The 25,128-nt window shown below is 42.3% G+C and overlaps 3 protein-coding genes and 1 pseudogene across 3 annotated transcripts; 2 read left to right on the forward strand and 2 right to left on the reverse strand.

Moving 5' to 3' along the window:
* The first annotated feature begins 472 nt into the window (after window positions 1-472).
* Window positions 473-1,444, forward strand: LOC114584387 (olfactory receptor 5AR1-like). The gene has a single exon (XM_028706219.2). The coding sequence runs from the start codon at window positions 473-475 to the stop codon at window positions 1,442-1,444; it is 972 nt and encodes a 323-aa protein (XP_028562052.2).
* A 6,457-nt stretch (window positions 1,445-7,901) lies between these two features.
* LOC114601831 (olfactory receptor 5AR1-like) lies at window positions 7,902-12,344 on the forward strand. Its single transcript, XM_077930188.1, has 2 exons — window positions 7,902-8,795; window positions 12,300-12,344. Exons 1-2 carry the CDS (start codon window positions 7,902-7,904, stop codon window positions 12,342-12,344), a joined length of 939 nt encoding a protein of 312 aa, XP_077786314.1.
* Window positions 12,345-18,100: 5,756 nt separating this feature from the next.
* Window positions 18,101-20,359, reverse strand: LOC114584403 (olfactory receptor 4S2-like; annotated as a pseudogene).
* Window positions 20,360-20,954: 595 nt separating this feature from the next.
* On the reverse strand, window positions 20,955-21,878 carry LOC114601835 (olfactory receptor 4S2-like). The gene has a single exon (XM_028739392.2). It carries the CDS (start codon window positions 21,876-21,878, stop codon window positions 20,955-20,957), a length of 924 nt encoding a protein of 307 aa, XP_028595225.2.
* Between the last annotated feature and the right edge of the window lie 3,250 nt (window positions 21,879-25,128).

A 25,128-nucleotide genomic window follows, 5' to 3' on the forward strand; every position in this document is an offset into this window, starting at 1 on the left:
ACTGTTGGGATTGAAAATTGGCCACAACTTTGTACATTACAGATATAGATAGGGTTGTCATATGGATGGGACTCTGGCGTGCGCAGCTTGGGCTCAGCAGTGGCTGAGGGATTCTTCAGCAATTGCCCTTAAAAAAGCTCAAGAACGTTTTGTATATGGATTTTTACCTCTTCAAATATGGCAAACCTAAGGTAGGCTTTGCTCAGGCTTTGCGGGTGTATATACATTATCAGTCTCCCAAAGGAAAGCTGAAACAAGGATGTGCCAGGGATGTGGAGCATAGCTGGTGCTGTGTTAAACTAGTGCAGTGAGCTTGTGATGGCCATTATCTTGACTCCAGGACTGCTGTTGTTTCTAAACAAAAAGGAAGTTGGATGGAGCGGTCAAAAACACAAATCTCCTTTCTTCCCTTCTCAAGGAAAAGTCAGGGAAAAGAAAAGAATCATCCTGAGCCCAGCACTGATTGAGGGAAATGATGGATCAAGGAAATAATTCTGTCGTAACAGAATTCATTCTTCTGGGATTCACAGATGATCCAGAAATGCAGCTCCCTCTTTTTATGCTCTTCCTACTGATTTATGTCATCACTGTAATCTGGAATGTGGGGATGATTGTCTTAATTTGCGCTGAGCCTCAGCTTCACAACCCCATGTACTTTTTCCTGGGCAACCTCTCTTTTGCTGACCTCTGCTACTCCTCAGCCATTGCTCCCAAAATGCTGGCTGACCTCTTAGTTGAGACCAAAAGGATTTCATTCAATGCCTGCGCTATACAGCTATATATACTTTCCTTTTTTGTAGATGTTGATTGCCTTTTGCTGGCTTTGATGGCCTATGACAGGTACATGGCCATCTGCAATCCCCTTCACTATTCAGTCCTTATGTCCAAAAGAGTCTGCGGACGGTTGATGGCTATGGCTTACTTCATAGGCATGGCAGATGCAATGATACACACTTGCTGTACATTCCAACTACCATTCTGCAAGTCTAATATCATCAATCATTTCTTCTGTGATGAGCCTGCTCTTCTATTGCTCTCTTGCTCTGACACATACAACAATGAGCTCATTTTATTTGTCTTGTTTGGTTGTATTTTAGCCAGCAGCCTTGGCATGGTTCTTGTTTCCTACGTCTACATCTTGGGCACAATTGTAAGAATGCGCTCTGCTGAAGGCAGACGCAAAGCCTTTTCTACCTGCGCCTCCCACCTTACAGCCGTTGGGATATTCCATGGGACAATACTCTTTATGTATTTTCGGCCCAGCTCCACTCTTTCCTTGGACCAAGACAAATGGGCTTCGGTGTTCTATACAGTAGTGATCCCCATGCTCAATCCTCTGATCTACAGTCTGAGGAACAAGGATGTGAAGGCTGCCCTGACAAAAGCACTTGCCAACTTAAGGCTTTTGGAAGGGAGTCTTAAGTCTTGCAAAGCTGTGTTCTGATGACCCCTGGTATTGATAAGTATCTTATCAGGGCTTTATCAGAGAGGATATCAGCACTGGAAGAGATACTTCCTCATAACTGACCGCGGATGTTTTAGTATTTCAAGCAAAATGTATGGCAACCGAATGCCACTGGCCCCTCCCCACAGATTTGAACCTGCCCACCGCCACTGCCCCCTCATATTGTGCTGCCACCGCTGCCCCCTTGCCAGCACAGCCATAGTGCACCTCAGGCACAACAAGGAGGGTGTAGCAGCAGGGGCACAGCCACAGGGGCCCAGGCACAGAGGAGGAGGTAAACAGTGTGCTCCTCAGGTCCAGATCCGCTGCCTGAGACAACAGCTTCACCTCATGAGGAGGTCAGACCTGTGCTTCCTGAAAAGACAAGTTTCCTGCTACTTAAAAAAATGAGTAATCTTCCCTTTAAGCAACCCTTCTTTTGCTCTTCGGTTTAAGAATAATGCTTCATCTGTGTGGCAAACTGCAGTGGTGGGCCCATTTTCTTTGAAATGAATGTGCCGACCACTGCCAAACTTTCTGTGCTATATGTGGCTGGAAGAGGGCAGTGGGCAAGTCCCTGAGCACACTCAGTTCACCCAGAACAACTTGGAGGCCCAGCAAGCTTGGCCACCACTCACAGTAAACGGTATGTTTGCTAAAACACACCCCAGAATTTTCTACAGCAAGCACTGGTTCCTTGGCAGATAATGTGGAGACGTCACCCAGAAGGCAAAAAGGGAAAACCACTGGCTGTACAAACCATACGATTTTTTAAAAAATGCCCATATGTAACAGTTCATACATCAGCAAAATATGTGTGTCACTTCTGTCTTTTTCGAACTATCTGGGTAGCATGTTGTAATCCAGGTATTTCCCCAGATCCTGTCTGTCCCCAAGGTTGAGCAGATTTAAATCACTTCATTTCAATGGGATAGACAGGCAAATGCTAAACTGTACCCTGTTGATATGAGTCAAGGAGACTTAAAAGGTTCATAGAATCATAGAATCATAGAGTTGGAATAGACCACAAGGGCCATCGAGTCCAACCCCCTGCCAAGCAGGAAACACCATCAGAGCACTCCTGATAAGGTTCTTATCTTTGGCTGGATTGCACTTTATTTTTTAAAAAAAAAACATGCTTTTGCAGTTTGGTATATTTGATTATTATTATTATTATTATTTTGCACAATATTTACATGCCGTTGATTGTAATAGAAGTTCAAAGCATTTTACAAAATATAGATCACTGCTGCTCCTTTGCTCTTTAATGGTGCCCCTAATCAACCATCTCAAACTTGGGATGGGGGTTTAAATTTCATACTTCAGGAGCCAAATGACTACGGCTGACCATGTGACTCATATTCCAAGGTTTGAAAGAAGATAGTAAAATAATAATAATAATAAAAGCAAAAATAAAAAACCAACAACCCAGAACCCTGTACATATTTGCTTTCTCACACCACCATGTCTCTGTGTACCTAAAATTAATCTATGCGAATGAACTGACAAAATAAACTGTGTTTGTATTTTTGATGGGTTTGTGTAGCTTTATCCTATATGTTGTTGTTGTTGTTAAGTCGTTTAGTTGTGTCCGACTCTTAGTGACCCCATGGACCAGAGCACGCCAGGCACTTCTGTCTTCCACTGCCTCCCGCAGTTTAGTCAAACTCATGTTTGTGGCTTCGAGAACACTGTCCAACCATCTCGTCCTCTGTCGTCCCCTTCTCCTTGTGCCCTCCATCTTTCCCAACATCAGGGTCTTTTCCAGGGAGTCTTCTCTTCTCATGAGGTAGCCAAAGTATTGGAGCCTCAGCTTCAGAATCTGTCCTTCCAGTGAGCACTCAGGGCTGATTTCCTTCAGAATGGATAGGTTTGATCTTCTTGCAGTCCATGGGACTCTCAAGAGTCTCCTCCAGCACCATAATATACTAATAGCAAACTCATTCTTCAAGTGTGAGTCCTTATGAAGTCAAAAGGACCACACCTACCAACAAGATGGAGGTAACAGCAGCCTTGGGGAAAACCCAAAATTTTAAGATGCCAAAAGGAAATACAGAGGAGGGAACAGCACAAAGAAGACTGGGCATGGTCATGGAATGCTGACTGATTGTTGTGCAGGGGAAATGAAATCTTGGGGGAAATAGAATGGAGTATCCTGGGGAAAGGAATGGTTGCCTGGCTGGCTGCAACACTGAACACTCCATACTATTCACTCCAGACTGCAACATTTTGTTGCAGCTCATACTTGTTCTTCACTATTCAATATCTGGGAGAGGCTAACTAACTTTTGTATGATGTAGTTTGTCATAGTTCACAGTTCATAACAATAAAACAATGAACAGAGTGGCGCTGTGGTCTAAACCACTGAGCCTCTTTGTTTTGCCAATCAGAAGGTTGGCGGTTCGAATCCCTGCAATGGGGTGAACTCCTGTTGTTCTGTCGCAGCTCCTGCCAACCAAGCAGTCCGAAAGCATGCCAGTGCAAGTAAATAAATAGGTACCACTGCGGCAGGAAGGTAAACAGCGTTTCCATGAGCTCTGGCTTCCATCATGGTGTCCCGTTGCACCAGAAGCCGTTTAGTCATGCTGGCCACATGACCTAGAAAGCTGTCTGTGGACAAACGCTGGCTCCCTCTGCCTGAAAGCGAGATGAGCACCACAACCCCATAGTCGCCTTTGACTGGACTTAACCATCCAGGAGTCCTTTACAATGAGCTTTTACAATGACTACTTCAATCGACACAAGATAATATCACCAAGGCAACTATCTGTAAACAAACAATAAACATGCATAAAAATGGCAAAAGTAGTTTATTTCAAAAATAAATTTTATCTTAAACAATTGCAAACACAATAATAAAGAGTCCACTTGTAATATACCAGTGGTTCAGTGCTCAACGTCATTCCGGTAATCAGACATTTCATAACTAAAGAGCTTAGTCATCAAGCTGTCAAAATCAGTTGTAACAGAATTGCACTGAATTAACAAGTACTGTAGAATAAGGAAAATTAAAAATATGTTGAGAATGCATAATTAAGACATACCTTTGTAGTAAATAATATACAAGAGAAGACATTATGTAAACACTTAAAGCAGGAGTATATCTACAAGAATAAAGGTGAGACAATAACTAGTCTATTTGCACATATATAGTTAATACTCCCAGTCCCACTAATACAAAAAATCTCTATAGAAACTTACCTGTCCTCATCTGCATGTTTCCATTGGGACGAGCAAAGAAGGAGGATGGTGTCCTTCGGTTTGTTAAACCTCCTTAGGAAACATGGGTGGGGCTCACAAATTTAAAGAACTAGCAGCAGAAAGTCCACAAACACAGCCGCATGTAATGAATCCTGCAAATTCTAATGTTGAATTTAATCCATGTGGATCTAGTGTATTGAGTTTATAAATATACTTGGACTCCATCTGGGAAAGTAATCTGGACACATTAATGCCAGTGGAGTGAGTTGAAGATTTGTGCTTTACAACAAAAAAGCGAAAGTCATCACAAGTGTGGTTTTGTTCAATGAAGTGTTCAACCAGCGGAGCCTCTCTGATTTTGCCTCTAATGCGGGATCGGTGTTCTAAAATATGAGTCTTAACAGGGCGGGTGGTGGCACCAATGTATATCAACTGACACATGCATTCAATTAAATAAATCACATTTCTGGTGCCACAGTTAGTGAACCCATTCATTTCAGAATCGTGGAGCTGTTAGGGACATGATATGACGCAGTTTAAATAGCCTCTACACCACGGGTAGGCAACCTTAGGCCCGGGGGCCGGATGCGGCCCAATCGCCTTCTCAATCTGGCCCATGGACGGTCCGGGAATCAGCGTGTTTTTACATGAGTAGAATGTGTGCTTTTATTTAAAATGCATCTCTGGGTTATTTGTGGGGCATAGGAATTCATTCATTTTCTTTTCAAAATATAGTCCAGACCACCACATGGTCTGAGGGATGGTGGACCGGCTCACGGCTGAAAAAGGTTGCTGACCCCTGCTCTACACTGAAAGTGTCCCACTGGTAGATAAGAAATTTTCTGTGATCATTGTGAACCAAAAAAACTTTTACACTGCAGGTTCTGCAGAACCCTATCAAGGGAGGCAGGTCACAACCTGCAATGTGAGATACAAAGCTTCAGTATCTGTTTATGATTTGTCTTACCTCCATTGTCTGCGGGGTAAACTCAAAAGAGCAGGTAATACGTTTTTATGGTATTTTACTTCTGGGTACAATAAGGTCCCCTCTGTCACATGCATCTACTTTCACCCAGACTTTATGAATAATATGCCAGGGATGTCCTCTATTTAGGAGGGCAGTCTCTAGCTCACCTGGTGCTCATTGGTACATGTCCAAAGTAGAGGAAATCCTTTTCCGACGCAAAAATTGGCCCAAAGGTAGGTTACGTTTAAGATTGTATGGATGATGTGGTTTGAAATGTAATGAAGTGTTACGGTCAGTATCCTTTTTATATAGGGAAACAGGAAAAAAAATTCCCAATGGTCCATGCGACTAAAGTATTAAAAAATGGGACTGATTAATGACTAGTATTGGCAGAAAACATTAGCAAGGTGTATAGTTGATCAATTCATGATATAAAGTCAGGAAATCTCTTGGCATTTTAAAAAATCAGAAAGATATCATGAATGAGCCTTCAACAGAAAACCAGATATGAAGCAAAAGGAGTATCAGGACCATACACAAAATCAGCCATAAATAAATTGGCTATGGAAGGAGCCATGGGATTACCCATGGCTACACCCTTCACTTTACGATAGAAGGTGTCTCTATACCTAAAGAAATTGTTCTCTAAAGCTATGTCTAATAGGTCCATAAGAAAATGTTTTGGAGGATTTGAAAAGGTATGTCGTCCTAGAGAGACAGATACACAAGTGCAGGCTTCCTCATGAGGTATAAAGGTATATAAAGATTTAACATCCAGAGTCACAAAGAAAGAATCAGAAGGAATTACCACTGACTCAATTTGTTGAACGAAATCCATGGAGTCCCTAATGTATGACAGAATCTTAGGTATGATTTTGACAGCTCGATGACTAAGCTCTTTAGTGACGAAACGTCTGATTACCAGAACAATGTCCAAGCACTGAATCACTGGTATAACACAAGTGGACTCTTTATTTACTGTGTTTGCAATTGTAGAAGATAAAACCTATTTTTGAAAGAAACTACTTTTGCCATTTTTATGGATGTTTATTGTTTGTTTACAGATAGTTGCCTTGGTGATATTATCTTGTGTCAATTGCAATAGTTCACAGTTCAGCAATGATGAATCCCACTGAGCTTCCTTGCTCACCTTTGCAATTCAGATTTGACAGTGGTGTTCTCCTGCCAAAGATGTCTCCAAAAACATATACACTGAGGTAAAGTGTTTATAAAAATGCATATATCCATGAATATAACATGCAACTCTTGTTACCAATGCAAGAGGCACCATCTTAAAACATCACAATAAGTAAGTATCTTTCTTTCTTTCTTTCTTTCTTTCTTTCTTTCTTTCTTACTTATCTGACTGTTTGTTTGTTTGTTTGTTTGTTTGTTTGTTTGTTTGTTTGCCCAAATACCAGTACTTGGGCCCACAATGTCATTTCACAAAGGAAATGATCTGAGGACAGTGAAGCACAAAGAGGACAAACATAACAATTTTACTTTTGTTCATACTTCCTGCTGCATTGTACCACTGGATTTGTTGAGGAAGCAAACAAATTACAATTTGTACCATGCCATCATGGAATGAAAGAGAGTGCATGCCTTAGTATTTTGGCAGAATCTGTAGGAGTTCTCATGGCTTGGTGAGGAGCTCTCAAAACCATTGACAGAAACAATCCAGACCAGTGTGTAGAAGTTATACTAGACCTAGATAGTTAAAATTGACTATACAAAAATCAGAAGGGAAGTCTTAGAGGTCTCTTGCATGCAAGCAGCCAATTAAAATGTAATAATCAAAACAACCATGGATATCTGGGGTATTCAGTAGCATCAGGGACGATGTCCCAGGTGCCTAGCAGCTAGCATTTAAGGTCTCTCCCCCTACTCAGTTTCTGAAAGCAGAGAAACCTTCCAGACCACACCTTAGGTAAGTTCACTAATTCAGAAAGAAATATTTAGCGTATGGGTCTGCAATAGCATCACCTGGCCTCTGGTACATGGGGCTAAAGCCTTGAATCTGTCCTCTATTGTTACTGATTTTTCAGGGGGGAAAACCTCTCTTGAGAACGGCTGAAACAGGGATGTGCCAGGGAAGTGGAGCATAGCTGGTGTTGTGTTGAACTAGTGCAGCTGAGCTTGTGATGGTCATTATCTTGAATCCAGGACTGCTGTTGTTTCTAAACAAAAAGGAAGTTGGAGGGAACTGTCAAAAACACAAATCTTCTTTCTTCCCTTCTCAAGGAAAAGAAAGAATCATCCTGAACCCAGCACTGGTTGAGGGAAATGATGGATCAAGGAAATAATTCTGTCGTAACAGAATTCATTCTTCTGGGATTCACAGATGATCCAGAAATGCAGCTCCCTCTTTTTATGCTCTTCCTACTGATTTATGTCATCACTGTAATCTGGAATGTGGGGATGATTGTCTTAATTTGCGCTGAGCCTCAGCTTCACAACCCCATGTACTTTTTCCTGGGCAACCTCTCTTTTGCTGACCTCTGCTACTCCTCAGCCATTGCTCCCAAAATGCTGGCTGACCTCTTAGTTGAGACCAAAAGGATTTCATTCAATGCCTGCGCTATACAGCTATATATACTTTCCTTTTTTGTAGATGTTGATTGCCTTTTGCTGGCTTTGATGGCCTATGACAGGTACATGGCCATCTGCAATCCCCTTCACTATTCAGTCCTTATGTCCAAAAGAGTCTGCGGACGGTTGATGGCTATGGCTTACTTCATAGGCATGGCAGATGCAATGATACACACTTGCTGTACATTCCAACTACCATTCTGCAAGTCTAATATCATCAATCACTTCTTCTGTGATGAGCCTCCTCTTCTATTGCTCTCTTGCTCTGACACATACAACAATGAGCTTATGGTATTTATCTTCTTTGGCTGTATTTTAGCCAGCAGCATTGGCATGGTTCTTGTTTCCTACATCTACATCTTGGGCACAATCGTAAGAATGCGCTCTGCTGAAGGCAGACGCAAAGCCTTTTCTACCTGCGCCTCCCACCTTACAGCCGTTGGGATATTCCATGGGACGATGCTCTTCGTGTATTTTCGGCCCAGCTCCACTCTTTCCTTGGACCAAGACAAATGGGCCTCGGTGTTCTATACAGTAGTGATCCCCATGCTCAATCCTCTGATCTACAGTCTGAGGAACAAGGATGTGAAGGCTGCCCTGACAAAAGCACTTGCCAACTTAAGGCTTTTGAAAGGGAATGGTTTTGCCTCAAAGGAGTTGTATGCCATGTTTGTAAAGCTGTGTTCTGGGAATCCTTAGGATTGCTAGGTATCTTACCAAGGCTTTATCAGAGATGAGATCAGTACTCGAAACAAAATATTTTAAAAAATTCATCCCAGTAGCACCTTAGAGACCAACTAAGTTTGTTATTGGTATGAGCTTTCGTGTTCATGCACACTTCTTCAGAACTTCAGTACTGGGTGAGATACTTCCTCAGGTCTGGCCCCGGATGTTTTGCCACTTCAAGCAAAATACACTGCCACCCAGTGACTGGGCAGCTCGCCCAGGGCAGGGCAAGCCTCCCATAGGGACGGGGCGATGTCAGGGCAAGCGGGGTGCACCGCGGGGCCTCCAGAGCTGGCCTGCCTCCTCCCACTCTACCACCCTACAGCTGGGGGGGAGGCAGCAGGCGAACCATTGGGCAGCGTGGAGCCTGCGCACGCCCAAGCCACCCCATAGCTCCCACTAGAGACACGTGGCTCGCCCGCAATGAGCTGCCCAGCATTTTTTCGTCCCCCCCCCCCAGTGGTGACACCCGGGGCAGCCCACACACCCCTTCCTCCACCCCTGCCTCCACCATCCTGAAAAAAATCCCTTAACCCCCTGCGGGAGGCAGTGGAAGACAGGAGTGCCTGGCGTGCTCTGGTCCATGGGGTCACAAAGAGTCGGACACGACTAAACGACTAAACAACAACAAAAACAACCCCCTTTAAAAAATTTATTCTTTGGTAGATTTGCAAAAAGAAAAACATACACCAATAAATAAAGAGAGGGGCAAGATTAGACACCAATGCACAAAGCATAAAAATAAAAAAGTCAAGGCTCCTTGTGCTCCTCTCCACTCCCCCTTTCTTCCCACCCAGGACTCCCCTGCCCTCTGCCTGACTCTCAGAGCCAGTGCCACCATCAACTGCCCAAGGAAGGAGTCTAGCTGCGGTGGCAATGGAGAAGCCATGGAGAGGCAACAGGATGCTCCCTCATTGCTGCTGCCCAGGACAAGTGCTGGCTCATTCTCCTCACCAGCCTTGGTGAGCAACAGCACTGGCAAGGGGAAATAGGGACATTCCGGGATCAAATCAAAAGCCGGGATGGCTTTCATGATTCCAGGACTGTCCCAGGACACTTGGAGGGTATGATATCTGCTTTCTCATACCCACCTTTTTCTGTGTACCTAAAGCTAATGTACACAAATGGACTGACCCAATAAAGGATGCCGTTTTTACTGTGTTTGTATTTTTGTGTGTTTGTGAAATTTTATCCTGAATGCTAATAACAAACTCATTCTCCAAGTGTGGGTCCTTATGAAGCCACCACCTACCAACAAGACGGGGGTTTCAGCAGGCTTAGGGGAAACCCAAGATTTTAAGATGCCAAAAGGAAATGCAGAGGAGGAAACAGCACAAAGAAGACTGAGCATGGTCAGTAGTCATGGAATGCATGGGGAAATGAAATCTCGGGGGAAATGGAATGGAGTATTCTGGGAAAAGGAATGGTTGGTTGGCTGTCTGTCTGGCTAGAACACTGAGCACTGCATACTATTCACTCCAGACTGCAACATTCTGTTGCAGCTCACACTTGTTCTTCACTATTCTATATCTGGGAGAGGCTAAGTTTTGTATGATGTATGATGTAGCTTGTCATTGTGTCCATTTGAGATAGTTTACAGTGATGATGAATCCCACTAAACTTCCTTGGGCACTTTTTTTTTCTTTTTCTTTCTTTTCCATTTCTTTCCCTCTCTCTTTTTCTTTTTCATTTTGGTTAATCCTAGGTCTTGGTTATAATATATTCACAGCTCATCATAGCTCATCAATTTAGTTATGAAACTATGAAGAGCTGTCAATATATAACCTACACTAAGACCTTTGGCATAAGATGGCAAAGAAATCTAATGGGAAACAGTCCCACTGCATGCTTTTCTTCCCTCTCAATTATTCTTGATCTCTAAAATGTTTTCTGTGGAAAACAGTTCCCCTTTGAAACTGGTGTGGTACTATTAACAGCATTGCATTTGCCCTATGGTCCTCTGCCTTGTTGTCTCAAACTCTTAGCAGACCTTGCGGCTTGGTGGTCTGGATTGGAATAATCACTTACACTTTCTGGAATTTAAAGGCTTTATTCATGCAGGATCTATTTACCGGATGAGTGGAAATTAGAGGGAGAAAAGAACAAACATTTTGGCTCAACAACTTGAGAGAGAACAATAAACAAAATAGCTCAGCTTTTATGGGTGGATTTAACTTTGACAGAGAGCTACAAACAAGTGTTGGCTAGATTGCTACACAAGCAGTGCCCTCTGGTGGTTTAAAGCAACACATGCATTAAAGACGAACTCAAGAGAAGGAAATGTATTTGCTTTTCTCTAACACAATCCCTGGATTAGAGAAATTTACAAGGGGATACCAAGGGGAAAGAAACTGTTTTGACCAGGATGTCATGCAAACACTACATAAATGGGAATGCAAACAGCTTCAAATAAACATTAAAGTCAGGTGTGGATGAAGCAGAGAAACAATTCAAGAGACTAAGGGATTCATGTCTTCCTTGTTCCCTCCTCACTATATTTCCTCTCCCAGAGCTGATTCCCACTGGCATGTTCATCTCCAGATGACTACAACATCACATGTGTGAATGGGCTATCAACACAGATAGAACTTTCATACCACCCACCTCAGATTGAATGCTGTTCAATGAAGTTGAGTCACACATACACCTGCCAGTCATCAAGTGTACCATAGGTAAGTGTTGAGCATGACTGTGAGAAAAAGAGATGTCAGAGTTCGAGTCTGTCTGAAAACACCACCAACTTATCTTGATACCCTTCTTCCTAATCACCTAATCACTCTCTGTCATTGTTCACTGGTGACAGAAATATTATCTGCACTTGCTCAAGGGCTCTTTAGTGCTACATACTTCACATGCTTTAGAATTAAACCATACCACTGAAAACACTGAGCCCTGACACAACTTAACTCGTCTTCAAATAATGCCTATGCATGCATCTGGAATTAAGATGTGTGGAGGGTTTGTTAAACTGAAGTCATGAACAAAGGAACACTTCTGTTAAGTAAATTCCTATTTTGTTGTGGCCAGTGGTGACTGATTCCCATAGGGATTGGTGGGGTGGAAGGCAGAAAGGTTAACCACAGGTGAAGCCAGAGCCAATAACAGGCAAAGCTAACTCTTCTAGTTTTGCTTCCATTCTCCCCTCTACAAGGACAATACTTAGAATAAGGAGGAGGAAGGTGATGTGCAGTACCTCCTCCTGGGCTGTTGTAAGAAGGCAAGCAGGTGGAGGGCTGGCTGAAGATAGACTGGGAGTTGGTGGGCCAGGGCCCCATTTGCCCAAATAGACCAGCCATTGCTGGTTATGGCTTTACTTGGCGCTGCAGCCAACCTACGTACATACACAAAACTTAGTTATAGTTACTCAAGTCCACAGTATTAAAAAAAATCAGTGAGGATTTATATTTTTCCTGATCAGTTTCTTTAGGGCATCCTTCACCTCTGAATTCCTCAGGCTATAAATCAGGGGGTTCAACACGGGGATGATGAGAGTGTAAAATACAGAGACTCTTTTGTCTGTGTCCATTGAGAAGTTGGAACTGGGCCGGAAGTACATGAAGAGGATGGTGCCATGGAACAGGGCAAAAGTCGTCAAGTGAGAAGCACACGTAGAGAAGGCTTTGAGCCGGCCTCCCGCAGAGTGTATCCTGGTGATAGTTGTGATGATAAAGCCATAGGAGGTGAGGATAGTCACAATGTTGGACGCTTCAACTAAGATGCCAAAAGTTAAGAGAAGCCACTCATTGAGGGATGTGTCTGAGCACGCAAGAGCCATCAGGGCAGCCAGGTCACAGAAGAAATGGTTGACAGAATTCTCCCCACAATAAGACAGTCTTAGAGACGCACACGTGTGTATGAGAGAACTCATGATCCCCCCAACATATGCCCCAGTGAGCAGCCAGACACAGAGTGCCTTCGACATGATGACTGTGTAGGACAATGGTTTGCAGATGGCCACATAACGATCTATTGCCATGGCAGCCAGGATGAAGGACTCCACATCTGTAAAAGTACAAAATGTGAAAAACTGGAGAATGCACCCACTGTAGGAAATGGCTTTCTTCTCCACCAGGAAGTTCAGCAGCATTTTAGGGGCAATGGTTGAAGTTATGCAGGCATCCATAAATGAAAAGTGTGTCAGAAATAAGTACATGGGGGTATGGAGCTGGGGACTGCTCCTAATCAAGACAACCATCCCTAGATTCCCTATCAAGCTAAAAAGATACATGACAAGAAATACTACGAAGAGTAATGTTGGGTTTCCCATAAATCCTTGGAGAATGAACTCTGTCACAGTGGTGCTATTTCTCTCCATCATTCTTCTAAGCAATCAGAGCTCTGCTGAGTAGATGAGCCAAATGAGGTGGTATCTTGATGGGCCATCACTGTGTGAATTAGCATTTGAAGAAATCCTTGAGGATTGCCCATGTTGTTCTGACTTGATTGAGAAGGGCTTTTGTCTGAAAGGCTACAGGAATCAATGGCATATGGTTCTTTTTATAGCCCATTACAAACCACATCACAGGAAGCTGCCTGATACTGTCAGCCCATTGGTCCATCAAGCTCAGCATTGCCCACGCTGAAAGACAGCAATGTTCCAAAGTTTCAGGCAGGGGACAATCTCAATCCTACCTGAAAATAAGCCAAAGACCTTATGCAGGGGTAGGCAACCTAAGGCCCATGGGCCACAAGCGGCCCATGGGGGTCATTTAACCGGCCCACGAGCCACCCCCAAACCGAGCTGCCCACTTGGCGAGTCCCCGCACGCTGTGCTAAACCAGCACAGCGCGGTGCGGGGACTCGCTTCCGCAGTGCCAGAAATTGCATCTGTGCAGACGCAGGAAATCGCGGGCGGGTAGAAGAAGAAGAAGAAGAAGAAGAGTTTGGATTTGATATCCCGCCTTTCACTCCCTTTAAGGAGTCTCAAAGCGGCTAACATTCTCCTTTCCCTTCCTACCCCACAACAAACACTCTGTGAGGTGAGTGAGGCTGAGAGACTTCAAGGAAGTGTGACTGGCCCAAGGTCACCCAGCAGCTGCAAGTGGAGGAGCGGAGACGCGAACCCGGTTCCCCAGATTAGCAGACTACCGCTCTTAACCACTACACCACACTGGCTCTCGGGTACACTCACACTCATGCACAATCCGGCCCACAGAGGGATCTCTGCTGGAGTGAACAGGCCCAGGCGAGGTAAACCTTGCCGACCCCTGACCTTATGCATGCAAAGCAGATTCTCTATCACTGAGATACAGCCCTCCCCTCATAACGCTTTCTGCTTCTATCACTGCCTGTTGAAAAGGTCCTTTCTGCTGTATGTCTCATTGAAAAGATGCAACGTGCATGTATATGTCAAAGGGAATATGCGTGCTCAGAAGCATGGGATATTTACCCTCCCACTCAGTATAAACACCTATGTTTTCATTGTGTTTTTTAAAACTATAAATAACTGTTTTTTATCCTTCTGTATTCTATTTTAATAATGATTATTTATTTCATTTATTTATTTATACCCCGCCCATCTGGCTGGATTTCCCCAGCCACTCTGAGCGGCTTCCAGCAGAATATTAAAATACAATGATTCATCAAATATTAAAAGCTTCCCTAAACCGGGCTGCCTTCAGATGACTTCTAAAAGTCTGATAGATGTTTATGTCTTTGACATCTGATGGGAGGACATTCCACAGGGCAGGCACCACTACTGAGAAGGCCCTCTTCCTGGTTGCCTGTAACTTCACTTCTCGCAGGGAGGGAACCGCCAGAAGGTCCTTGGCGCTGGACCTCAGCGTCCGGGCAGAACAATGGGGGTGGAGACACTCCTTCAGGTATGCTGGGCCAAGGCCATTTAGGGCTTTAAAGGTCAGCACCAACACTTTGAATTGTGCCCGGAAACATACTGGGAGCCAACGTAGGTCTTTCAGGACCAATGTTATGTGGTCTCGGCGGCCGCTCCCAGTCACTAGTCTAGCTGCCACATTCTGGAACAGTTGTAGTTTCCGGGTCACCTTCAAAGGTAGCCCCAAGTAGAGCACATTGCAGTTTAGCCCATCACATTGTTTTGTGAGCTACCCATGTTATGGGACACTTATTTTTTATTATTATTATTATTATTATTATCATCATCATTATTAGTTAGTTAGTTTTTAGTGCTTTTAAGCATTGAAGCACATAACTGTTCAGAATAGTTCCATTTCATTCAGCCAAAGCTCCCTGTTTATAGAGAACGGGCTGCCTGACTCACCAAGTGAAAAGTTTGCAGTTTTATATGCTAATGCTCAATCCAAACTGAGTTCAGTGGGTTGCTAGCTAGTCAGCTGAGTGTATGCAAAAAGCTTGCTTTTCTTCATGGGGAAAACAGAGCTGCAGAATTGGGCTGGAAACATCTGACCAGTGTAATAACACAAGGATATTACAAGCTCGCTCTGTAAAACTAAGTGCCCCAGGGAATTCTGCTGCTAACAAGGTAACAGCCAAATATTTATCCCTCTTTGGCAAATGAGCAGGGCAATGTGGGACAACCATGGTGTCCTGCTTGCAGTTACAGATAAATGGGAAAGAAAGAAGACAGTTTCTGATGTCCTAAGCCTGGGTGACAGCCAGGAGCTCATCCTCCCTGCCGCAACCTCACAACTCTGATGTTCACTCACTTCCAGTGAAGTGCTGAAATGTGAGCTTTGTCTGCATGGGAGTGCTTTAGTGATGTCCACAGTTACTTTTCCACTGCTTAACTGGCTTTCAGCAGCATTGGATGTTATTCCCTGGTCCTAGCCAAGATTCTGACATAGCCTGGGTAACTGAAAACTAGCCCATCAATTGTTTGTTGCTTTGTTACATCCACATCTCACATTTCCTCCCAGAATCTTAACCCATGTGGTAGGTTAGACATAAGGACAGCAAACTGTTACTTACATGAAAATTTGGATTCCAAATAAATGAAGATTGGTGGAGTTCCTTCCTTACAAGCTTGGCTAGGCAGTTGTTTATCTAGTGCCACTACAATCTTTAACCATCCATTCTTTCCACTTGCCTACAAAAAGATGGAAGTGTCTGGGTCTGCCACTCCAAACCTCACCAAAAGCACAGGGAATGCAGATCAGGTCTCTGTTAGCTCCCAACCAGTGATTAAGAAACATTTTTAATTATTATTATTATTTTAAAAAATTGTACGGCACTTAATTGTCAAAATCACTAAGCAGTTTCAAGATACAGCATGAATAATTATTTCTCAGGCACTTCCAGACAATCTGTTTAATGATCACTCAGCGTGATTTGTTTGTGGAAGAATTCAACAAGATTGCACCAAGCAAGTGTTACCCCACAACCCCACACTTTCCAGTGCATTTTTCCATCACAAAAAGTCTGACCTTTCAGGAAAGTAGCTTTGTTGTGCATGGGCTCCAAATCAGTTTTAACTGCACAGCCTGAATTTGCCGTAGTGGGACTGAATCACACCCCAAAAACAGCAGCAATCTGGAAGCACTCTTAGTTGATGTGCAATCCCGTTTCAAAATATGAGAATGCATTGCCTTAATTAACACTAAATGCTTTACTGCTGCTACATCAGAAAGAAGAGGCTTTACAAGCAACTTTTAAATCTGGGGAGCTTTTGAAGGTTTTCTTTCCCCCATTTAATGGCCCTAGAGGAAGCCAATTAAATCATGCTCAAAGTGGTTGCATGTTGCACAATTCCTTCAGAGAGTTTGTGAATACCAATTTTTTTTCTCACTTTTCCCACAGGAACATCCATTCATTCCTCCCTGAATTATCACATTTTGTAGTCACCATGTGATAGTTCAACACAGTCCTCAGTAAGTCTTTAACATGGGGAGTATAAAAGCATGTTAAAATCAATCAAAACAGGATTTCAGGGAATTAAAATTAGTCTGATCTTGTGGATGAAAGAAAGCCTGGGGAAAATCTTTACCAGAAGACCTCTGGTGGGGTCTCAGTGTGGGGACTATGATGAGCCAGACCTGGGTTTGAATGTCACCTCAAGCGAATGTCTTGGAGAGGGCGAGATTTTCTTTCCTCGGTTCTCCTCCTTCCTCCCTGCCCCACATTTTTACAGTATGGTCTGAGATCCTTTCAGCTGCTAATGCTATGTTGAGGATTAAATTTGGGCCCTTATGCCAAGAACGCGAGATGCTGCCTTACACCCCATCAGGCTGTTGGGCTACCTTAGTTCAGTATTGACTACATCTGACTTTGCCAGCATGGTTCTTGCAGGTGTCATGGTGCCCACCATATGCTGCTAAGGTGCCCACCACTCATCAAGTCACATCACCCATCCAGCAAAGGAATAATGGGGAGCTCACTTTACACGCCCAATTGTTCCTTTGAAGCGCTACCCTTACCCATCCCACACCTGATGTCAGGTGTGGAAAGGGTTGCTGTGGGTTTTCCAAAATGGCCTTGTGAGCCAAATGGGGAGAAAGGGATTTCAGGATTTAATACTAATCATCATCATCATCATCTTATAAATTGTGTGTCACTGTTTCCCAACTTAACCCTTTTACATGGTTTTGTATGTATTGCAGTATTTTATGCATTGTGACTTGCTGTTATTTTTATTGATTATAGTTTAGTAATTATTTATTGCAATTGTTAAGAGTGAATTTCTGTTTAATCATTGTTTGCTGATATTTGATTTCATTGTGCACTGCTATATTCTAATGGATTATTGAATATTGCTTTGTTTGATATAAGTTGTGTATAAGTTATATTTTTATTATGACTTTTTTGAATTGGATTAGATTGTTATAATGTGTGTGATCTTTGTTGTTTCTTCAGCTTGTAAACCGCCATGTATATAGTAATATAGAAAGGCAGTATACAAATTAAAAGTTAAATGAAATGAGGAAGGCCGGTGAGCTAAGTTTGGCCTGCAAACTGGAGGTTCAGCACCTATGTCTGAAGCATATATCTGTAGTGGAGATAGGCTTCCGGCTCAGAGCCACTCTAGATCCTCATAAAAAATCTGTAATGTGTTCACTGCAGATGTCCAAAGTATTATCTGAATTTGGAGTGGGGGGCTTCAAAGGGGGGTGTTTCTGAATTATAACTCCTTCTTAAATAATATTTCCACACTCAAGACAGGTTTGATCTTTGTTGAGTATGCCAATCGAAAGGCCAGATGATTACAAATATTCCAAGGACAGGAGAACTAACCCATTTTATTTTGGCTTCCCAAGCCTCTGTGTCTTCCTCCACAGCTTCTTCGTGGCATTTTTCATCTCGGCATTCCTCAGCGAGTAAATGATTGGGTTCAACATAGGCATGAGGATAGGGTAGAACAGAGCAAACACTTTATCCACTGCTTTTTTTTAAAATGATATTTATTAGAGGTTTAATAGTTACAGAAAAAAGAAGAAAGAAACAATAAAAAGTTAAACAAAACAAAACAATACCTTACAATACATCAGAAATAAAAAGAAAAACAAAAAACAATACAGCAAAACAACAAGAAAAGCAAAAACATTTAAAAACACATCCAATATTTCCGTATCTTTACCTTTCATTTACTTGTTTCATCGACCTCCTCACACCTCCCTTTTTTGTATTCTAGTTCAATTAGCTATTTCAGCAAATCCTTTCCATCTTTCTCAATTTTTGTTCTATAATTTATCTTAACACAATCTAACCTTAAATTTTCAACTTTGGCCCATTAACAATCTATTTTTACTTAATTCTTTATAACATTTCTGCTAAAGCAATATAACTTCATTCCAGCATCCTTCTAACATTCATTAATTTTGCAATATTTCTGTAAATATACTTTGAATTTTTTCCAATCTTCTTCCACCGACTCTTCTCCCTGGTCTCGGATTCTGCCAGTCATTTCCGCCAATTCCTTATAGTCCATCAGCTTCATCTGCCATTCTTCCCAGGTGGGTAGATCTTGTGTCTTCCAATGCTTTGCGATAAGTATTCTTGCTGCTGTTGTAGCATACATAAAGAAAGTTCTATCCTTCTTTGGCACCAATTGGCCGACCATGCCCAGGAGAAAGGCCTCTGGTTTCTTCAGGAAGGTATATTTAAATACCTTTTTCATTTCATTATAAATCATCTCCCAGAAATTCTTGATCCTTGGGCATGTCCACCAAAGGTGAAAGAATGTACCTTCAGTCTCATTACATTTCCAGCATTTATTATCGGGCAAATGGTAGATTTTTGCAAGCTTGACTGGTGTTATGGTTTTTAAACGCTTTATGTGCTTTAACCTTGTCATACCACAGATATGCATGCCAACCAAATACATTGTTGAAACCTTCCAAATCCAACACATCAGTGTTTTCAAGAAGCATCCATTCTCTCAGCCAACAAAAAGCGGCTGATTCATAATAAAGTTTAAGGTCTGGCAGGGCAAATCCACCTCTTTCTTTAGCATCAGTTAATATCTTAAATTTTATTCGAGGCTTCTTTCCCTGCCAGACAAATCTAGAGATATCTCTCTGCCACTTCTTGAAACAGTCCATTTTGTCCAAAATTTGCAATGTTTGAAACAGAAACAGCATCCTTGGCAATACGTTCATTTTTATCACAGCAATTCGGCCTAACAGTGATAACTTCAAGTTTGACCATATTTCTAAGTCCTTTTTCACTTCAGTCCAACATCACTTTATCCACTGCTAAGGTAGTAGAAGGGCAGACATAGATGAACAGGCAGGGCACAAACAGAATGAGCACCACAGTGATGTGGGAAGCAAAGGTGGAGAGGGCTTTTTGCCTCCCCTCAAAGCACTGTGTGCGGAGGGTGAATAAGATGACACCATAGGACACAACCAGCACCAGGAAACATCCCAAAGCAATCATCCCAGTGTTGCCAACAACCAAGGCTCCAACAATGTGGGTGTCACTGCAGGCCAGCTTGAGCAAAGGGTAGATGTCACAGAAATAGTGGTCAATCTCATTAGGCCCACAAAAGGGCAGCTTTATAGTGAGAATAGTCTGGACCATTGAATGCATAAGTCCTCCAGCCAAATGGCTACAACCAGCTGGTGACAGACTCACCTGCTCATGATGGCTGTGTAGTGAAGGGGCTTGCAGATGGTGACATAGTGGTCATAAGCCATCACTGTGAGGATAAGGATCTCAGTGCAACCAAAGATGTGCACAGAAAAGAGCTGAGCAATGCAGCCCACAAATGAAATGGTTTTCTCCTTGGCAAGCAAGTCTGCAGTCAGCTCGGGCACCACAGCAAATGAATAGCAGGTGTCCACAAATGACAGGACAGAAAGGAAGAAGTACATGGGCGTGTGGAGGCGCTGGCTGGACCGCACAGTGACCACGATCAGAAGGTTCCCCAGAACAATCACTAAGTAGATGAGCAGAAACAGGAGAAAGCAGGCTTGTTGGACCTGCTCGTTTTGGGATAGTCCCAAGAGGATGAATTCTGTCACATTATTAGTGTTCTCCATCGGCATGGAGGTGGGGTGCAGTTTCACCTGAAACAGTCCAGAAAAATAATTTGTGATTGTTTCAAACCTATCTGAACGAACCTTCAAGGAAGCTGACCTCTCTCTTTCCCAACTGACCACAATTAGATGAAACATGTTGATTGGCAATCTATTGAGCCAAAAGCATACGAGGCACAAAATGAGTGAGCTGTAAGCTTTGATTTGACCATTTGAGCTTAATGCTGGTACACAAGCTTCCAGAGTTCTTGCTTATTTTTCTCAAATAAGAAATATGTGAAGGTCAAAATCTTTCATAGGAAGGATTGGCAAAGAAATAATAATATATATTTCCCAGCTTACCCTAAGGCTACAGCCAATGCACACTTACTTGAGAGTAAGTCTCAATGGGGCTTGCTTTTGAGTAGACATGTATGCTACAACCTGTACCGATTGTTTAATGAGCAAACACACAAGTAAAAATGACTAAAATAGAACCAACACAGTGGTAGCTTAAGGGAAACTGCCTTTCCAGATTTCAGTATAACAATTAGCCACTTCTGTAAATGCAAGCAGAATATCCCTGTCCCCAGTGTTCATATGAGAGTCATAAACTTGCATCTCTTGTTATTTCTCACTCCATAAATACTTTTTTGCTCCATAATTTTCTCATGGCATTTTTCACCTCTTCATTTCTCAGTGTATAAATTAAGGGATTGAGCAGAGGGGTGATAATAGTATAGAATAAAGCCACACTCTTGTCCTGCGAAAATGTGGTGGGAGGCCTCAGGTAGATGAAGATGCAGGGTCCAAAATATAAGATCACAACAGCGATGTGGGAAGCGCAGGTGGAGAGGGCTTTTAGGCGTCCTTCGGAAGAATGAGTTCTCAGCATAACTAGAATGCTGATGTATGAAACTGCCAAGACAAGAAAGCTGGTCAGAGATATCATGCCACTATTGGCAATGACCATGAGTCCAACAATGTAAGTATTGGTACAGGCCAATTTCAGTAAAGGGTGAACATCACAGAAATAGTGGTCAATTTCATTGGGCCCACAGAAGGGCAGCTGTATAGTAAGGAGAGTCTGGACTATTGAGTGAAGAAACCCACCTAGGAATGAGCCTGCCACCATTAAACCACATACATTCTTGCTCATAATAGTTGTGTAATGGAGGGGTTTGCAGATGGCTATGTACCGGTCATACGCCATTGATGTGAGAAGGAAGATCTCAGTGCCACCAAAGAAATGAATGAAGAATAGCTGTATTATGCAACCAACAAAGGAGATTGTCTTCTTCTCAACAAGGAAATCTGCAATCATTTTGGGAGCAGTAACAGAGGAGTAGGAGATGTCCACAAAGGAGAGGTAACTAAGGAAGAAATACATAGGAGAGTTCAGACGGGAGCTGCTTTTGATGGTGACTATGATAAGTAGATTCCCCAACACTATTGCTGTGTAGAAGACCAGAAAGAGCCCAAAACAGGCTTTCTGTATGTTTGGATCCGGGGTAAGCCCCAAGAGGATGAATTCAGACACATTGTTTCTGTTCTCCATGAAGTCAGCAGAGAAGATGATTACAATCCAGAATTAAAATAACCTGCCATCAGACAAAATAAAGAATAGAGTCAACTAAAAGTGATATTTTTAAGTAAACCTGAGAAAACTGTAGTTGTTTTCGTGACAGTTCAGAAATCTTGTGGGATGATCCTTCTTTCATTAATTCTGAACAACTCTGAGAATCCATTGTTGTCTGCAGCTTTGTCGCATACTGCAAAGGGCCAAACTATACATGACACTGCACACACCACTTTGAAGGACACCAAGGTTTTTTAAAATGTAAGAGCAGGGGCAGTGGGGCAGTTTTCATTGGGGTCACAAAACATTGGGGGGAGGGTAATCCACAAGCCCAATGAAAATCCCACTCCAGGCAGTGCTATTAGTCTTAGTGAGAAAGCGCCCATTAGCATCTATCAGAGCTTTTTTCCTAATACCAGGATGGCTCACAGCTGGGTAGAGAAGGGTTAAACTTCAGCTCCCTATGCATTGTGGTCCCAGTGAAAAATGTGGATTGGGGATACACATACTATTAAAATGTTCAAATGTCTGGTGTGCTTCTGAGTGGTGTTTTTCATCTTACATGCAGTTGGTCCCTAAAATCTCCAGTGTACAATGGACGGTGCACTGTACAGTGTACAGTGGAAGTGCTGACTAGTTATGGGGAGAATGTGACCAGGGCAACAAACAATCTCTTTGAATGCATTCCAAGGCTTTGCCTAGAATTAACTGGCATTGGAATCATATTTTTATAGATAGAAGCTTTGTGCCTTTAATTAAAAGATCTTTCATGACTAGTGTTTGACAAACTTATGCCATCAGAAATGACACCCCGTTTCTCAAGTTATGAAACCTGCATTACAAGATCAAATTAAAAGTTCTTCTTTGTATCAGGGTCTTATAGTATATAGGAATTTGGGGACATGCCCATCAGTGAAATTTATCATAGGAACATGTTGTGCATGGTGTGACAGCAATACACAATGTGCTGTATCTAACACTTGGTACATCACCAGTTGATACATCACCAGAAAATCCACACCAGTTGCACATTTTTACTGGCATGCAGCTGTTTCAAAGACAGGAACCCTACGGAAGGGTGGAGGGGACATGGATTTAGCATTAATCACATTTGAAGTTTTTGCCCACAACCATCCACAGGCAAAACCCTCCCACCTTTTCCCACAATAGCAAGAGGGCAACACAAAAAAAAGCAACATGGCAGCATTCTCAACCCGATGGAATGTCACGGTTTTTCCTAATGGAAGTTCTGTTCCTTCAAAGAGCTGAGTGTGTCATCCCAAAATCCAACACGTTCATTGTATTGCAGTGACAAGGAAACTACCCCTACTGTATCTTTGAAGAAAAGTAACTTTTAGGGTGCAAGAGGTGGGGGTACTTAAGGGCATGCAGTACCGGCACCTCCCCCCACCCAATGTTAAAAGTGTAGCACTTACTTTAACATGTTCGTGGTGAGTACCGACACCTTTTATTCTTTTTTAAAAAAGCACTGGATACAAGCATGCCTAACAAACCTCCAACCGAGCCTTGCCTGGGGAGACGGAACCAGTGGAATGTCATTCATACACTCCTTTTACTGGGCCCTATGTTAACTTGGTTCTGTTGGGATGTATAAAAAAATCTGTACTCGCTTTCCACAAGGAAATAAATGTTGTTGGCAGTAAAATAGGAATAATAATTTGATCATTTCCCAAATTTATATACTGCTTTTTAACTTGCTTTCTTCAAAGCAATTCATGAATCTTTATCTTACAGGGATTTTGTGAGAATAAATGAGATGGGGAAATTCTGTTACCTTCCCTTGCCCTTATGGCTAACAAGACAGGATATATATAAAATTAGAATAACAGGGGGAACAAAACTTTGAGTCCTAACCAGCATTTTATTTTAATTTTTGCTTTAATCAGCAATCTACACACTTAAATCAATTGTTGCAGCCCTTCATTTATTACCTGGAGGGACTTCCTTAGATGCAATGCAGCAGGAGACCAGCTGAAGTTTGTACGGGGCCGTCTCTTTCTCTGACTGCCTCTGTCTCTCACACACATTCACACTGTTGTGCTCTAAGAACCTAGAAGCATGTGGCTTTGATCAAGCCCTCTTAGCAAATCAAGCCCTGCTTAATAAGCTCCCAGGAGCATTGAGATGCCTTCCAGTGGAAAATGAGTCATTAGAGAAACAGCTCAACTTTTTTAATGCATAGGTTTGTATTCAACCAAGCTGTACTCGGAGCAGACCCATTGAAATTATTGGTCCCAAGTTAGGCCCATTAACTTCAATAGGTCTACTCTGAGCCGCACTAGCATGGGATACCATAGGATACAAATTTCAAGGAGGCATTTCGAGTTCTATCAGCCACAATGGCCATGTGTCCTTCATTGCAGAGAATAGCCCTCCATTTGAAGGCATCTTCTCTTTGAAGGGGTGACTTCTTTGAACCATAAAGAACCATAAGATGTGGAAGTGAGGAAGGGGAGTGAAGTTACCTATCAACAGTTAGTATTGAACATACTGAGCAAATGAAGGAGATCTGTAAAAAAAAAAGTTAGAGGTATGAATGTCTGTATATTTCCAATGTCTTTGAATAAAATGTGGGGAATAGCAATTTTGGGGGGAAATGCATTGATCTTGATTTAGCAAGGCAGCATGTAGGTGTACTGCGTTCAATTTAATTGCTATAGATGTTGCCCTGAAAGATTTTCCCACTATTGGGTGGCACCAGGTAATGCTTCTGTAGTGGATTAAATATGCCAAAAAGTGGACTTCAGGTGTTTCACCATTAACCTTGAGTCATTAGGTTGTCACACACTTTTTTATTGCAAAAATAAATTAATTTAATTTAATGAATGAAGGAAAATATTTCTACAGCATTAAATATTTATATTGAGGAACCAGATTGAAAACAAGACAACAAATAAAATAACAGCTTCTAAAAATTAAACATTATTGGCACAACATTAATCAAATATTATATTTTAGTGCTATGCCTAGTGTGGATGCACAGGCAATAAGATTGTTAACAAAAGGAGAAATTATGATTCCTGAATTTAGGAACCAGTTAAGGGTTAAGTATCAGAAATGTATTGGTTAAGACAAAATGCAAAGCAATATAATCTCAGTACACTAAAGATAATATGGGGAAGGGAATCAGGTCATACTCTAAGTATGAAAACTTTGTACAAAAATGGAAGAAGAAGAAAACAGTAATATCAGAGCAAGAATTAGGAAA

Source organism: Podarcis muralis, chromosome 1, assembly GCF_964188315.1.
Source record: "Podarcis muralis chromosome 1, rPodMur119.hap1.1, whole genome shotgun sequence".
NCBI lineage: Eukaryota > Metazoa > Chordata > Lepidosauria > Squamata > Lacertidae > Podarcis > Podarcis muralis.

Coding starts and splice junctions, on each gene's coding strand:
- LOC114584387 (XM_028706219.2), top strand. CDS start 473: ATGATGGATCAAGGAAATAATTCTGTCGTAACAGAATTCATTCTTCTG.
- LOC114601831 (XM_077930188.1), top strand. CDS start 7,902: ATGGATCAAGGAAATAATTCTGTCGTAACAGAATTCATTCTTCTGGGA. Junction 8,796..12,299: donor TGAGGAACAAGGATGTGAAG/GCTGCCCTGACA, acceptor TAGTTACTCAAG/TCCACAGTATTAAAAAAAAT.
- LOC114601835 (XM_028739392.2), bottom strand. CDS start 21,878: ATGGAGAACAGAAACAATGTGTCTGAATTCATCCTCTTGGGGCTTACC.